Source organism: Corvus brachyrhynchos, unplaced genomic scaffold, assembly GCF_000691975.1.
Source record: "Corvus brachyrhynchos isolate BGI_N302 unplaced genomic scaffold, ASM69197v1 scaffold856, whole genome shotgun sequence".
Lineage (NCBI taxonomy): Eukaryota > Metazoa > Chordata > Aves > Passeriformes > Corvidae > Corvus > Corvus brachyrhynchos.
The window spans coordinates 227112-243664 of record NW_008238673.1 but is presented as its reverse complement, the minus strand read 5'-3'; the positions used below and the strand labels follow the sequence as shown (position 1 = coordinate 243664).

Here is a 16553-nt window from a genome sequence, read left to right as displayed (position 1 = left end):
GTAAAAAAACGTAAAAATAACTCTTAATAATTAGAACAGACTCTTTGGTTAAGGTTTGTTAAGCAAAACATCCTTATCAGTGGTGCATTCTTTGTTTCATGAGAGCATATAATTTGTTTCTCTGAGGTTTTTTACAACTCACTTTTTGTGCTTTTGTAGCCAGACTAAAATCTTCATTTTGTGGTTTGAAAAATACAGTAGGAGGCTGCGGAGAGAGGGACAATGTTTCATGAGGGAGGCTGTATATGGAGAGAGCATCAGTGCTTATGCTTGGTCACATGAACCCTCTTATTGTGGTGGTTAGGAGCATGTGCTAGTTCGAAAGATATCCTTGTTCCCTTCCTTCTCTTCCCTTCTGCCTCCTGAAAGAGCAGATGGAAGTTTCCTTTCATGATATATGTGGTTCATCATTATTTATTCATGTGTTCATCTTTCTCTTTCTGATGAGAGTACATGTAGGAGGAACATTATCAAGCAAGGTAATTTTCTGCAGTAGTTTCAGTAGGTTTATAAAACATCTTTGCAGCTGGAAAGACATGCATTTTTCAAAAGAGTACATGGCAAACATGGTTTGCTTAATAAAGGGGACCCTCACAAAGCTGTTTATTTATAATTCTCTGATGTGAAGCTCCACAACATGGGAATTATTGCAGTGCTAGCCCCCACTACTGTCGGGTTACTAATAATAGTGTAACTTAAACTCATTGTTCATAGGGAGTAGGAATGGTGAGCCTCTAGCTTTCTTCTGCTAGCAAGGCACTGCTGATAGATATGCCTTGCCTTTCCCTCCCCCCTTTCTGCCTTTTCTTTCATTCGAAGGTGGACAAAATAATACAGAGAGGAGAAAAGAGTGAACAAAGGGAAGTGAAATTTCAGAGGAAATAGAGCTGAGAGGGAAAAGAGTGTAGAATTTAATTCTAAACACATTCGATTTTTTTCCTATGATTTCTGCTACTTAATTAACCAGTCTGATAGCCATGGTGCTCAGCTCACCAGCTCTGATCTGTGGCATTAAAGATTTTCCTGCCCACACCCTTAACTAATCTGACTTCAGGCACTGCAAAAACCACAAAAAGCAAGCATATTGACATTTTAATCACTCAGCTATGACATTAATAAGATTTTGACACTATGTGATCTGACATACCTTTGTCTTGATATCTAGTGATACAAGGAGACATCTAAAGCAGCAGGCTTAACCTTAGAGGGTTTTCCCCTCCAGTGATGCTGTATTAGACCGTGTGCAAAAGGGCTGTTTTTAATGCAGCATTGTTACAGTCCTATAGCTTCTTTGCTTTAAGACAGGGGACAGCTCTAGGGGTGGGCTGGTGTAAGCAGACTGAAAATCAGGCTTTGAAAGAAAGTATTTGAAATCACAGATAGCAAAAGGATTTTCAGATATGGCACCCTAATGTCAGGCTATCTAGATTGCTAGGTTTCTTTCAGACACAAATTTAATAGATTTAAAGGGGGTGCCATTCTGCTAAAGGAATATTGTCTGTGATTTCCTTTTTGGCCAGTATAGAAAGCACAGGAGGAGAATATGTGGTAGAGATTTGCCTAGGTCTTTCTTGTTCCTGGAGAAATTTTTTGGGTTTACATGCTCCAACTACAATTGATATAGCAATTTAAAAGATGACAACTGAAATAAGTTTTCAAAATAATTTAGCCTCTTAATAATTTACAAGGAAGCCCAGAATGAAACTAGCATGCAGAAGATTGATATCCTTAATAAATAATACCTCTTTAGTGCAAACACACAGAGAGACAGGAAGCCAGGTGGGCTTTTTCCAGCCTCTGAAGAGAACAAATAAAGGCAAGAGTTGAGGGTTGCCGATGCTGAAGCCACTAGCAGTTTCTAACTCTCAGCAAACTCTACATTATTTCTCCTAGAGCCAGGCAGTGGTAGGGGTACCAGCACTTCGGCAGCATTGATGTGTGTGGTCTCCCAGTCTCTCAGGTTCTGCAGAATCAAAAACAACTGATGATTTTTATAATCATAGTGAAAGTACTGCTACATAAACCTGACAATCTATTGCCCACTCCAAAGAATAACACGACACACACTTCCCTGCATTTCTGTTCCTATGTCCCTGTATGTTTTAGGTATTTATACAGGACACATATTATATGAAGCTGAGCACAAAGGAGAGTCACACACTGGACTGCTTGTGTCTTGCAAGTGAAACAATTGTCCCATTTAGGCACTATAAGCAATGCTTATATATCTATAGCTGTGCTGAAATCATCCTCAAGACCTCCACCTTGGTATTCTCATCTACAGACATGCATTTTAACACTTAGTACCTGAACTGAGCGTACAGTTGACTCTGCAGACAGGTGAAGGGTGGTTGAAGATCTTCCTCTGGACTTTGCAGGGCAGCCCTGTGCATCATTTGCCTTCCTCCTTTGAAAGAATATAAAAAATACTGAGCAAAAATGCTATATTTAACAATACCCTTCCCTGTTTAAGCATTTCAAAACTCCAGAAAGATTGGTTTCCTATAACAAAAATATCTGCTAATTATATGTGACTTAAGAAATTAATTTGTATATTACAGTACATTTTTTTTTCCCACCTTCTTCATTAGAACTTTAATATGATGAACACAGAATCCCTGGAAAAAAAATGTATTTATTTTGCAGATACAAAATAGACTAATGTGCATGAGGATGGAAGAGTAATTTTCCTGGCACATTCTCTTAGGATGCCTTATATGGAGGATCTACTATAAACTACTTGCAAAGATTTTGTGTCATGCTGTCATCTATTTTGAAACTGAATTAATTTGTGTATTACACCAAGTGTAAATTGTATGTGTTCTGCAGAGGAAGAGCAGTGCTTACTTAGACTTGGAGTAGACAAGCTGAAGCACCCTGTGGCATTTTTTACACCTAAGGCAATTCCTGGCAAAAATGCCTCAGAGAGCGCTGTGGGCTGATAGTAATTCTTCTGCCTCATGCCAGAGTAATGTGCTTTTCCCCAAATAATGATGCTTGAGCGCTCACCCAGGGTAGAGTAGAAGCAGGGGTGTTCTGCACTCACTGCTGGTTAAATGAATTACTCTTCCCTCTTTTATGACTAGCAAAAGTTTGACATCGATACCCAGCTGGCTAACAAGAAACATTAGGATGTCGGTTTCAAAGGATGAATATATGCAGGTGTGCCTCCTCTACTGCTTCAGAGTAAGAACAAGTCATTGGTCAGTTTCCATCTGCGTGGTCCCAGCTGATTTCCCAATTTCTGAGAGGTCTGTTAGGGCTGTGCTTTTATTGGCGCTCAGTTGCTTTTCTTAATAGAATAAATCAGGGTGTATCTGCTGCACACAACTTGCCCAGAGAAGCACTTAATTTTATTTTCCCACTTCTTGCAGGATATATTTAGTTGTACTTATGTAATTTATGCTTTGCGCAGTAATGAGTCCATCAAACTACAGACCAAAAAAATACAACTGGATACTGTATATCTCAGCAGTGTGACAGGAGAAAATGCATTTATGTCTCCTGCCTACTAATACAGGTTCACACATACCCATATTTTGCATTTTGAATTCTGTACTTTGAGTTTTGAACTTAAAGGTGAGAGAGGCTCTTCCTTAATAGATATCTAAGATGTCTGGACCAGTCTTTAGTCCTGCTATGATTTTCTCTAAATTCAAACTTTCATTTTGCGTGCCTATATCCATTGGAAAATATTGCTGCTAAGTACATGCTATATGTCAGTTTATAAAAGCTTCCAAATGATCCATAAGCTCCTTTGCATTATATCTTTTGAGAGGTTTTTTCAATGTATTTTAAAAATTCCAATTAACTAGATTGCAAACAGTTAATAATAATTAGCGTTTATATTATGCATGAGATGTTAAGGTTAATCTTTATTGATACCAAATCTGTTTGTAATCAGATGTCATCACCGACATATTGCAGCTGAGTGGTCCTACCCAAACATCCCAAATTGGAATTATATACAGAAATGGGAGCCATAACTGCAATCCAGACTTGAAGTTCTCACTTTTTAGTCTGTTTTCTGTCATGTAGACATAACGGACTCTGAGACACTGAAGCATGTACATACTGTGTGTGAGCCACAAAACCAATGTGAGTCACATCTGCCGGGCTTGTGCTGGCTTCTGTTCAGGGGCAGCTTGAGTGGATCTCTCCCACTCCCAGAGGCAGCTGGGAGTTCAGTTGCAGCCCTGAGAGTAAGGAAAGGGAGGAGGAAGAGGAGAGAGGGTGTGGTATGTCGTTATCAATTCACAAGTGAAGCACAGCCAAAGAGTGGTTGCAAAGTGCGTTCAGATGGATTTGTTCTGCTTTGCAAAAGTCATCAATTGGAGCACCTCACAGTAAACTCTGAAGAATGCAAATAACTTCCCTTATAAATGGCTTAAGGAGTCATGCTGCTTTCTAAAATGATAGCTGCCATCTAGTCGTACTATTAGTATGTCACACTAATATTCATCTCAAATAAGCCATTTCTAAAGCATTAGAAAATATGTCATGGCATCTAGTACCTTGTCTTTAACTGCAGTTGAACCAATGTTGGTTTTCAGTTTGTTACAGAGCTGTTGGCCAGCAATGTTAGGTGGGGCCCTGTCAGGGAGCAGCTGCACAATTCCTCTTATTACGTACAGAAGTGGGAGAGCTTTTGTCACGAATCTTTGATACCTGCTACAGGAAACTCAGTGTTTTTCCCTTTCACTTCTACTGAGGCTATACTGAAACTACTGAGTAACAGAAGATATTTAAGTGAGTGCAAGAGAAGTCTAGAACTAGGATCATCTTAGCTCTCCCTCTTCTCCAGTTTCTGATTCCTACACTGCATTAAGCTGTACCCTAAACTGTAAGGACTTCCCCCATCATTCCTTGAACATTTCCAGTAATACATCGCTTCGCAGTGTCATTCCTTGACTTTTATAGAATACCTTCATCTGCTGCATATCAGTTTATGACCTTTAGTCTTTCTACCAGTCTCTCCAGTATTTTCCCCATGTAAGCATGAGTATTTATCTGTATGTACTTATATAGCAGTCACCTTATAAAGATCAATTGATTCGAAATGGCAAAGTGTTCTATGAGTACATCAGATAAAATAAGTATTGTTACTGAAATAACACCTGTCTTCTTATATGGGAAATAATGACTTTCATAATTACTTTTGAGAAGACTTCCCTTCTTCTTTTTATTCTGTTCTTCCCCAAAATAATTTGATGCACTAGTCATTTTTGTGTGATGTGTTTTTCAGATACGGAGACAAGTGAAAAAATCCAGAAAAGTGGAGTTCTTCAGGTGTTCGCGAGTCTGTTGATGCCACAATCTTCCTGCACAGCAAAAGTAGCTAACATCATAGCAGAAGTAGCCAGAAATGGTGAGGTTTTCTACAAGAACTTTTCTGCTGGAACATCTTCAGTTTTTCACCTCACTTGTCAGTATGTTTTACTTCATTTATGTTTTCATTTTATACCTTAGACACCTTTCATGTCCCTCCCTTTCACTCTTTTTGTTTTGCCTAATTTTTTTTCTCTACTTTTTAATACAATCAAAACAGCATTTGGCTGCTGGAATTTTTTTTACTCTTACTTTCATGCTGTTTAGTTTTTAAGACAGTAACGTAATTTACTGGGCAGAAATAGCCCACCACTGGTGAAATGCATTTCTATATGAACAGCATGTAGAAAGAGACATGCACAATGTGTGCAGCCAGTTATGCATAGTGCCCATAGTTATAGCAGTAGGATCTATACAGTGGTAAAAGGATAGTAGATAATTTCTTTGGTCTGAGATTTTTCATAAGATTATTACCATTATGAGGCCTTTGATACCACACTGAAACCAATTAGTCCTACCTAAAGAGCATTATCTGTGTTAGAGTAAGTCCCAAATAAGAATCAGGTCCATTTTGGTATGGATTATATACATACAGTATGTAATATAACATAGGAGATAATAAACAAACTATTTAAATTTTTCTTTAGACAGGATTATCATTAACCTCACCAAATACCTGCATATCTTGAGCTCAGAAGAATGGCCTCATACTTGCAGGCAGACATTATTGGCAGACCCTGTGATGAGGGTAGAGGATGTATGTGGCTGACTTTTCTCATTCCTGGACTTGCTGCTGTCCCAGCCTAAGAGGCACAGATTCCATTTTGGACTTTCCTTCCCTGCAGGCCAGACAGAGAAGAGTATGATGTCCCTTAACTGCTGTCCTGGCAGCCTTATCCCCCTCCATCTCCTGCTGATGCCTCTTCAGGGAAAGGGCTACATTCTTGCTGACTACTTTCACATTCCTTTTCCACCTTTTCTGTGGAATCACAAAACTACAGCTTCTTACTGATACCCCCATGGTGACCTCCACCCAGTTTGCTGGTTTTGAGACAGAGCTATATATGGTTATTCAGAAACAACATTAATGAGAAAAGATATATGTTTAGTTTCTAAGTGTTAAAATTATTTAGATAAAGAGCCAGTAAAAAATATGTACATAGAAATTTAAATTTAGAAATGTTTCAGAATGATAGAGATTTAGGCAAATGTATCACAGGCTCTTTTTTTCTGTACCTAATGAATTCATAACAAGTACATGTAGAACATCACTGTCAACCATGTGTCCTCACAGTTGGTCCTTTTAGCTCCTACCCAAGGGGGGAAAAGTTATGAATAAAATCAATGTTCACAGTAGCTAAACTGATTACTATGTATTGTTTCCTCAAAGACTCTCTTATGGCACATTTTAGCCAGTATATTTCAAATGTGAAATAACACATGAAATGTCTGAATAGTTTCTAATGTGTCCTTTTTCCTGACAGGTTTTAAACGGATGCTTTATGTACACTCTCAGAAAAGCTGACATTTTACCTGGTTCATCATACAAAATAGTTTTTGTCTTTTTCTTAGTGTCATTTGCGGGTATAACTGGGACCTCTGTCAGCCAAGGTTAAAGTGGAGATATTCAGAAATTATTTAAGGTGCCCAGTGCTTTCAAGACTGAGATCATCTGGGTATTTCTCATTGGTTTCTAACTCTGTTGAAATAGTTACTTAAGCAGGATAGTGGGGAATACTTCATTTGAATTCTATTGTTTTCTTTGTTTTATTGCATAAAAATGCAAGAGTTTAATGCTTATACTGTACCTGTTTTCAACAAACTTCAGGGCCCTTTGAGAAATTTGTGTTATCAACATTCTATGGATAGTAGGCATTAAACCCGTTCTCTGAGTGGTCATGCCATGCACTACTGCCAGAGCTGGGAGCAGAGCCTCTGATTTTGGGCGTTACTGATAAAAGAGCATCTTTTCCTTCCCCACTTCTTGTTTTCCTCTCACGTTCCCCTCATATGATCTTACACACAAACACATCTGACCACATCGAATCTCTCTACTTGCCTTAGTGGTTTTGTCTTGTTTCATCTCTTCCTTTCCACCTCTTCATGCTCTTGCTGTTTCACCTCTTCTGCTCATATGACTCTTCCTCCTCCCAGCTTGAGCTCAAATTTGTCTCTCCTATTTTAAACATCCAAACATACAAAACTCCCTTTAGTCACATATGTCTCTCCAACTACAGCCATCATGTGAGCATCATGAAGGCTCAGATGCACTTGCTATGTGGAGTTTCTCTCTCCACTGTAGACCTTTTAAACCTTCTTCCAAGGTTTTTAGTCTTTACCACGTGCAGGAATGAGAGAACATCGTTTTCACAGTCTATAGTCCTACAACACAGTTACATTTCTCTTTCAAAATCTTGTTCTCTCGGTTTATGTTACTCTGTCCTCAGTGGTTCTCCTCCTAACTTCTTAAGCGATTCTTCACTGTTTCCTTCAAAGGATCTGCTTCATTTCTCTCCCAGGCTAGTGTAAACCTTTTAAAGACTATGTTGTCAATCACTTTCTCATTCTTCTATTACCTCTGTGTAGTATCAGCTGCAAAAGTAGTTGCAGTTACCATATTTTTGTTCCTGTTTCACAGATCTATTTTGATACATATGGCACCATTTCTTTTACTTCTTGCTCTTACATGACCTTGATAAATACAGGTTTGCTCAGCATATTGACCAACGATTTTGTTGCAGAAAAGCTTCTGCTCACTCCAAATGGAGGGAGAGTGGAGGAAGGGTTTCTTACTCCTTTTTACCATGTGAGGAAGAACCTAAACAAACAGCAGAACAGACTGAAATCTCTCAGTCTTTTAGGAGAGAACAAGTTCCATTTCCTGATACAGACTAGGAGAAAAAAAAATCTGACTTTGATGATGTAGAGACTGGTAAATTAGTGGGTGTAAAGGAAAGTGATGCAGGGGTAGCTGAGGAACAGAGAAGAGTTTTTACAGGCAATTGGGAGGAAGAGGCTGAGGGGACAGAGAATACAGAGGAAGAAACTAAATACATCTAGTAAATAAATATTGCAATGAAGTTGAAAGTGGGTAATAAAGAAATAGACTGAACATTACAAGGACATGGCAAGACCAGTTTTAAAGACCAGATGTATCTGATATTTGTTACATTCATTACAATGGATAGCGTCACCATCTATCACACTGTAGCATCTGGCCACAGTTCTAAAATGTTCCAGTACTTCATCAAGGTGGGCTAATTGTGCTCACAACTGTCTTCCCTTGGACCTGTGCAATTGTATAGATACTGCTGATTCTTCGTAATCTGCTTGTTGATGTATCAGAGTTTATCATCATATGAGAATTGCTTACCTCTGACAATTCTTTAGCTAAAACAACACTGCAGGATTAAATACAAAAGAGACTAGATTTTGTAGCTACTGAAACATCAAAGAACATTGTAATAGGTGCAACAACAGGAGTACTTAAGAAGATGTATTTGTACTTCAAGCATTGTATGAAGTCTTTGAGTTATTGCCATGAGGAGTTCTGTTGATCCAGAATCAGAGAAATTTTCTTGTCTGTTTTTAGGGGGATTGTACACACTGGTTCATTCTGTCTCGTAAATGACTAAGTAACACAAAGGTAAACTCACTCTGAAAGATCCAATATTGTTTAGGTTCAGAAAGTGACATAACTTGCCCCTCTACTCAGCCCTGCTGAGGCTGCATCCTGATTACTGTGTCCAGTTCTGGGCTCCTCAGCACAAGAGAGACATGGAGCTCCTGGGGCAGGTCCAGCAGAGGCCACAAGAGCGATGAGGGGACTGGAGCATCTCTTACGAGGAAAGGCTGAGGGAGCTGGGCCTGTTCAGCCTCGAGAGCAGACAACAGAGAGGGACCCTTACCAGTGTATGAAGAACTTCTTTACTGTGCACGTGACCGAGCACTGCAACAGATTGCCCAGAGGGGTTGTGGAGTCTCTTTCACTGCAGATATCCAAGAACTATCTGGATGCAATCCTGTGCCATGTGTTCTGGGATGACATTGCTTAAGCAGGAAGGTTGGACCAGATGAGCCATTGCGGTCCCTTCCAATCTTACCCACTCTCTGAGTCTGTGATAATTTGTAGTTCAGAACAAATCAAAAACATGCTGTCCATTTGCCTTACAATACTACATCTCTAAAGGGTGCTCTGTAGTAAACTGTAAAGTAACACTGGTGTATCAGGTGGTTCCTTCTATAAAACTGCTTTTTAAAATGTACAGCACAATGCCTGCCTAGCTATATCTCCTTGTGGAGAACATCCCTTTATGTCTCTAACACCAGGATAGTTCTCTATGACTTACACAGATGTGAAATAATTCCTTGGTTCTCTGTGGCATAGCAGGAGGGAAGGGCAGAGAACTTGCAGTGGATGGATCCTCTACCTTTCCTCCCATGGTAGGCAGTGTTAGATTGTGGAAAACTACAGGCCTTTGGGTTCACATAAACTCTTGTATTTCTCATTTCTCTTTTTCCATTCCTTTCTTCACCTTCCAAATAAAAGCCTGTTACTGAGTTTTAATTAATTTTTTAAAAATTCTTTTAAAGCAAAAGCTTTTCCAGAACTCTAATTAAGGGAATAGAGAGAAAAAAATGCTGCTCTAGAATACTAGTTTTAAGTCATCTTTTGTGTTATTTAGTAATTCTAGTTTATGTTGAATTTGTTGTGAATTCACTGTTCTTTTCAGCACTTCTTTGTGATGCTAAAAATATGGTTAGTCTGAACTGTGTTAAATTAGTTTCCATGGAAGTCAATTAAATATCCTTAATTCTTTCTAAATTAGCAAATAATGGAAAGAATTAAGCCCAAATCCTGACTTGGGCTTATTCTCTAGAAACTTGCATGAGAATTTACACTGTTTGTCTGTGCACGTGTTTAGGCACACAAAAGGCCCAGTTGCCAGGCCAGTGTAGCTGGAATTGATGAAACTGGAAATAGCTGGCCTTGCATTAATAGGCTTTGCTTTATTGGCAGAATTCATGCGGAACCCCTGTGTGGATGCTGGGTTGATCCCTCCCTTGGTGCAGCTGTTAAACTGCAAAGACCAGGAAGTATTGCTTCAAACAGGCCGTGCCCTGGGCAATATATGCTACGATAGCCGTGAGTGTTGAAATCTGCTGTATTTTGTACATGCTCCTGTGGAAGGGAGGGAATGTTTTGGTGTTCCGTCTGTTGTGTCCTGGGGGGTCATTTTCCTCTTTTCTCGGTTTTTATTTACCCCACGATTCTTCTGATTGTATGGGAAAATTGAACATCACACTTGCATAATGCTTTTGTGACAGAAAGAATAAAACACCTCTTCAATATTGTGATACAGTTGGATATAAGAATTGGAAGGCTTTCTGATCCTGGGCTTGGTTTTTTTGAGGGGTTTTCTCAAACGTAATGAACTAGGTTTTCAAGGAGCAGATGCTACATATGCAGAGGCACTGAACAGTTAATTTTTCCTTAAACAGAATGTGTTGGAAGGGAACAGAGTCAGAAGGGAATATTCATATTCTAACCAGTCTAAAATCTGTGCAGAGCTGCATATGTGGCTGGAATGATGCCTGAGTTATGTTGCTGATTCTCAAAATTCTTATGTGGCCAATCAATTGCTCCAGGATTACCTATTATTATTTTTGGTAGTCAAGGGTGGTGGCGGGAGGAGGTTGGTGCGGTTTTTTAGCTTTTTATGGGCACAATGAATTTTTACACTGAGAAGCAATTGAGTTTTGAAATGCAGTTGGGACTCCATGTGCTGATTACATGCATGCCTGTGTCATCTGCAAAACCAAACCAGCGGTTGCAGTGTTTTGAAAATGCAGCCTCATTATCTCTTACTTTAAAATTTTGAAAAAAGTCAGTGCACAATAAATATGGTGCAGAAGCAGAGACACCAGGAACATGTTTTAATGCACATGAAGGAATTATTTAATGCACATGAAGGAAGCCTATGGATGTCTGCAGATGGGAAGTGAGATGAAATTGTAAAATCATTTTGTTGTCCTGAGAGTTAATGCCTTATTTTATATAGCGAGAATTTTTCTGCATACTATGTTGCATTTACCAAAAGTTCTGCTGTATGAATACTGACTGTAGCCTTTCTCCTTGCTACTTTTTCTCATCCGAGTTAAGAAATTTACATTTTATGTTGTTTTAAATTACCTTGCCTTTGACCTCAGGGAAGTTAATCGTATATTGGCATTTCCAGTTACAAACAACTACTGCTTGAGGATGTTAATGTATAATTCTTTCATTTAGGATTTTCTTTAAGGTGACCAATCAACTGAACAGCTGCTTCCCCATGGAAACTTCAAATAGCAGCTGTTAAGCTTCCTATAACATAATTTATTTACTATATTCTGTTTCAGGATTATGTATGAGATCGAGGTCGCATTCAGGTGCACTGGTTTATTTCATATAAGTAAAATCTCTGTAACTGTTCATGTCGCTGTTCATCCCACATTTTTTTATGAAATACGGTAAGGACACACAGAAATGGTTTTGTAGTGTGAGGTTTTGTGGACTACTGCTGGCTTTTACAGTGAAGGATTTATCCTGTACAGAAAACTGTATTACTCACCTTGTGTTGTCCTTCTGTGGTGCAAAGCTGGCACTGATAAAATCTACAGTGGGCAGTGATGTGTTCTGTGTGTCATGTCCTCCTGTGGGAGGAGAGTCACTAGCTTCCCTGTGTATTTGAATAAAATTAATAAGTAAAGTGTAATACAATGTGGCAAAAATCAAGGTTAGCATATTGGATTTGAGTAGAAGAGGCTATTTACAGTGCTTTGTTGTCACATCCACCCTATCTGACATTTTTCTATGTTAATGTGTAATTATTAAATAGTTATGTACTCTATCCTAAATTCTTATTTAGGACAAATACTTTCACTATGATTATTACTAGAAAATTTGATATATTTCAATTTTTTTCTATTGGTTTTCCCTAACAAGGAGATATAAAGTATAGCAAAGACAAGATGTGGAGGCCAGTAGTTCTAATTAAAAATGTTTCATATCAATAGTAGTTTTTCTTTTCAATTGAAAAAAAGGCAGCTGTTACCCTTCTGGTAATTGTGATTTGTATAAGAACTTGAAATACATCAGTAACTATATTTTTCCATATACATGAGCTTTTTTTGTACTTCTACTGCCCATGTAACTATAACATGCAGCAATGAGGAATATCTTTAAATTCTAAATCAGTGTTAGGCTGAGACCATGCATTAAAGCCCATATTGGATGGCTCATAGCAACATTTCTATTTATTGAAGGCCCCAATTGTCCTATATTTCATCCCAGCAAGCGTGCATCACTTCGTTTAGTGACAGCTTGTGCCAAAATGAGTTAATCAGGTCTCTATTTCTGAGAGAAGCTAGCATGGTGCAGGATGAAAGTTGTGGGACAAACAGCTGCTTCTGCAGGGAAAGCCCCTTAAAACAGGCCTTGAAGAGAAGGATTGCCTGAATTGTTTTTCCAAATTAAAGGAAGATGGCAGTGGTTCCTCAGTGTTCACAGATCCCAGAGTTGCTACATGAAGGCAAGACCATTTCCACCTAAGTTCAGGAGTGGCTACTCCTGGAACACAGCTGCTATGGAAAGGTAATTCATTACTAAGTCCCTGTGCTGAAAGAGGTTTAGTACCTTCCATGAGATAAAAGAGGAATTGCACCTGGCCAAAGACCTCACTGAACAGGTTCATTTCCTCACAGAAAACAAGAGATGAAAACCTGTTGACTTACTGACAGTTTTTCTTGTCTGTTAAGTTTGAGGTAGACATGTTATTGTCTGGGTGCTCATCAGTGCTAGCCCTCTAAAAACACTACTTAATCACCTATTTGAGCATGGAAGAAAATACAGAGAATTAAATGCATTACATAAACAGTTAAAGGGGAAAAACTAGGTCAAACTTATACCAAGCAGCCTTGAGAGCATCCTTTTTGAAGTATTTGTTTTGAAGAAATTTGTGTTATGTGAATCTCTGAACATCAAGAATACAGGCAAATATAATTGCAGAGCAGACTTGAAGGAAGCTTTGTTAGTACTGATGAGGCTTTTGGTCTCCCAGCCTTCCTCCTGTATGTAGAGATGAAAGAAACAATTGAGACTGATAAAAAGATTTTAAGCCAGAAGTAATGAATTGTAGACTGTCAGAAGCAACTGTATGCAGACTGTTCAGTGCAGCCCTACAATTTAAGAACAGATATATTACTGCGTGTTCCTGTACAGCCTGTAATTGTTCTACATGCTTTATCCATGCACATGCACCTCAGCCCCCGAATTTTCATCAAAGCAGAAAGTGCAAAGTAAAGAAATGGAGACATGGTATCTCCTCTTCTCCCTCCTGCTTTCTCCCCCACTGTATCTACAGCCTGTACCAAGTACAGCTGCTTGTACTTCCGAATCCCCAGACAACAGAGTCCTCAGCCTCACTCATGGCAGAATTTTATCAGAACTATATTATTAGATGCAAAGCTCCTAGCCCATTCTTTCCTTTTAACCACCAGTTATGTGGTTTTGCTTATAATCAAAGCTAAATACTTAGGCATTTTCCAGTCAGGGCATAACAGCTATCCCAGCTGCTTCACCACTCTTTAGCCATGAGTCAAACTCAAGGTACCTTTCTACTGTCTGTCTGTCCATCCCCTCCTGTTGTTCTCCCCAGTGCTGTTTCTTTAATAAGTTTGTTCATTTAGGGATATTACAGAGGTACAGACATTACAAATAAGGGATACTTCTGAGTTCTCCCTACACCTTGGCTCCACATGCAGCATAAAGATCTCATCTCCGTTGTTTGGAAAAGGTTATGTTTAATATGGTTTTTGAGGCAAAAAGCAGTGTCTTACTTCAGTGCAGAATGGCTAATTCTGCTGTAGATAAAGCCTAAGAATTGTTTGCTGCCATCAGCTCTGGCCATTGGGGTATTAAGTTAAAGAAAAGCATTATCCAAATTGCACCTCGTGATCACATAATGAACACCTGGTGATTAGTATGCTCCTTGGCTCTGTATGGTGGCTTTTTTCACAGTAGACTGGGAAGAGTCTGATGACTTGACTCATGTGGCTGATCAAGTGCATGGGGGACAGGGAGACTGAGGCTACAATTTTCAACTTAGGCCTACTTTCTTGCAAGACCAACAAGACAATGTGGGAGAAAGACAAAACCTGTCTGTAGCCAGGTCTCTGTCCTACTCTGACAGCCCCCCATACCAGTGCAGTTTGTCTAGATGAAAGATCACACCAACCAAATAAATTTTATCAAGTATTTCAATGGAAGATGATGCTATATTAAATTAGTATTATTTTCTTAGCTAATAATAGCCTCACAATATTTTTTATCTTGAAGTTTGTGATGCACACGCTATATTAATCTCAGTGATCTTTCCACAGGTGACTTGTTAGATACTTCAGTTCTGGTGGCCAAAGTACTTTCCTGTGTTTTTATGAAGCATTGTGCACATGATGGAGGCTGCCATAGTTATGCTATGAAAGTGATAATTCTAAGAGGAAGTAAAAGGCTGGGATATTTAGAGCCTGATTCAGTAGCCGTACAAACTAGAGGGAGTCATTCTGATTGACTTCAGTTTGGATTAGATTAGGCTCTTATCCATTAGAAAATAATTCCTTCTTGCTGTTTAGAGCATTCACATATTCTGAAAGCTAGCAAAGGGAGGTAAACTCTCCATATATCTTGTAATGGAAGTTAAAAATTTCCCATTCTGCCCCTCCATAATATACATATTAATGGTAGTGCTTAGAGACCTCCTTGGGGAATCCAGAAGTTAGTTCTTTTTGTACCACAGCCCTGTTTCTTCATGAAACCACCAGCTTGGGTACACGTTCTTAGCAACCATACTTGGTATATAAATATCTTACAGAGTTGGAAAGAAGCTAGAAATGCCAGCTCATTCTATAATGGCTCTCCTCTGACAGCTGCTTATCTACTGTTCTCAGCAGGAGATTTATTGGGTCCTTTTCTCATTTCCCAAGCTGTACATTCTTTGTTATCTCTGCACACTTACTTGTATTGATGGCAAGACTCCTAGCTGAATTTCAGCTATGTGGCCTTTCACATAAAACCAGATCCCTCTTCATCTCAGCCTCCACTTCAGAACATGTACATTTTATCACTTTTTGTTAAAAAGATCTTATACATGCTATAAATTCTGTAAACTCAGCTGCCTGTCTTATAAGAATGTACAGATCTCTTGCAGGGATCTTCTAAGAAAGGCTAAGTAAAAAGAAAGAAACTGCTCAGTTGTACAGTTACATTCTCTCAGGAGACAGGATTATTTTCAGGATCTACAGGAGAAAATCAGACACTTAAACCATACTGGAAAGAAGTCAAATTCAGTTTTCTTCAAAAAATGGCATAACCTTTTTCATTACCATATGGAAAACCAGCAGAATCCTAGAACACAACTGCTGTTGATAATGGCACACTGCTGGCTAATCCTTTTTATGAAGGTCACCCTGATTCATGCAGCTAGGCAGCATCTTACCACAATTTTTCACTTATCATTGTACTAGATCCTACCAAATGCAAATGCCACCTACTAAGCTGTTTCCCAAGAAGTACCATGGAATTAAGACCAGAGTCCTTAAATTGTTGCTTGAAAACTGAGTGTTTTGCTTGCAGAGAATTCAAATTCAAGGTTTTGATTGTACAGTAATAGTGTTTTACCTTTAGATCTGTCCTCTCTGAGGCATGTCACAGTCTTAGAAAACCATAGCATTTTTAGTTTAGAAGTCCTTGAATAGTGCAGGTTTTTTTCCAAGGCTCTGCACACAAGTATGGCATCAGCTAGAAACTAGAGTGTATGTATTCCAACATATACTTCCTCAGTAATATTGAGTTCTTACTAGCAATTAATCATCAATGTTCTTAGGAAGCTGTTAAACAATATTATTCTAATTCCTTATTTTACAGCTGGCCTAAATGGAATCAGAATGATGAGGAAATCTTTCTAGAGCATCAGAAAAAAGCCATTTGAGAGGTGATGCAAAACCCATGAATTCTCATTCTCAGGCTAGGCTCCTCCTAGGCTTCATTATTAGGGATAAGTAGCACTGACTCCAAACCCAGGACTTGCCTCAGCTGTTCCTAGATCCCAGGTCCACTTACTACTTTTTCAATTCTTGGAATAATTTTCTTTCTTTTTCTAGTAGAGAAAGAAAAGTACCCTAGTAGAATC

The 16553-nt window shown here is 38.8% G+C and overlaps 1 protein-coding gene across 5 annotated transcripts in view; it reads left to right on the top strand.

Annotated features, from left to right (window-relative positions):
- Nucleotides 1–16553, top strand: part of RAP1GDS1 (Rap1 GTPase-GDP dissociation stimulator 1) — a 59122-nt gene that overhangs the window by 9796 nt on the left and 32773 nt on the right. For 2 of the 5 annotated variants that reach the window (XM_017738084.1, XM_017738082.1), the window contains exons 1-2: nt 5341–5429; nt 10349–10474. In XM_017738084.1, coding sequence (XP_017593573.1) covers nt 5366–5429; nt 10349–10474 — 190 coding nt within the window. In that variant the 5' untranslated portion in view covers nt 5341–5365. Of the gene's footprint in view, nt 1–5245; nt 5430–10348; nt 10475–16553 lie in introns of those variants that run through there. The other 3 variants (XM_017738088.1, XM_017738083.1, XM_017738086.1) reach the window with 3 other exon arrangements.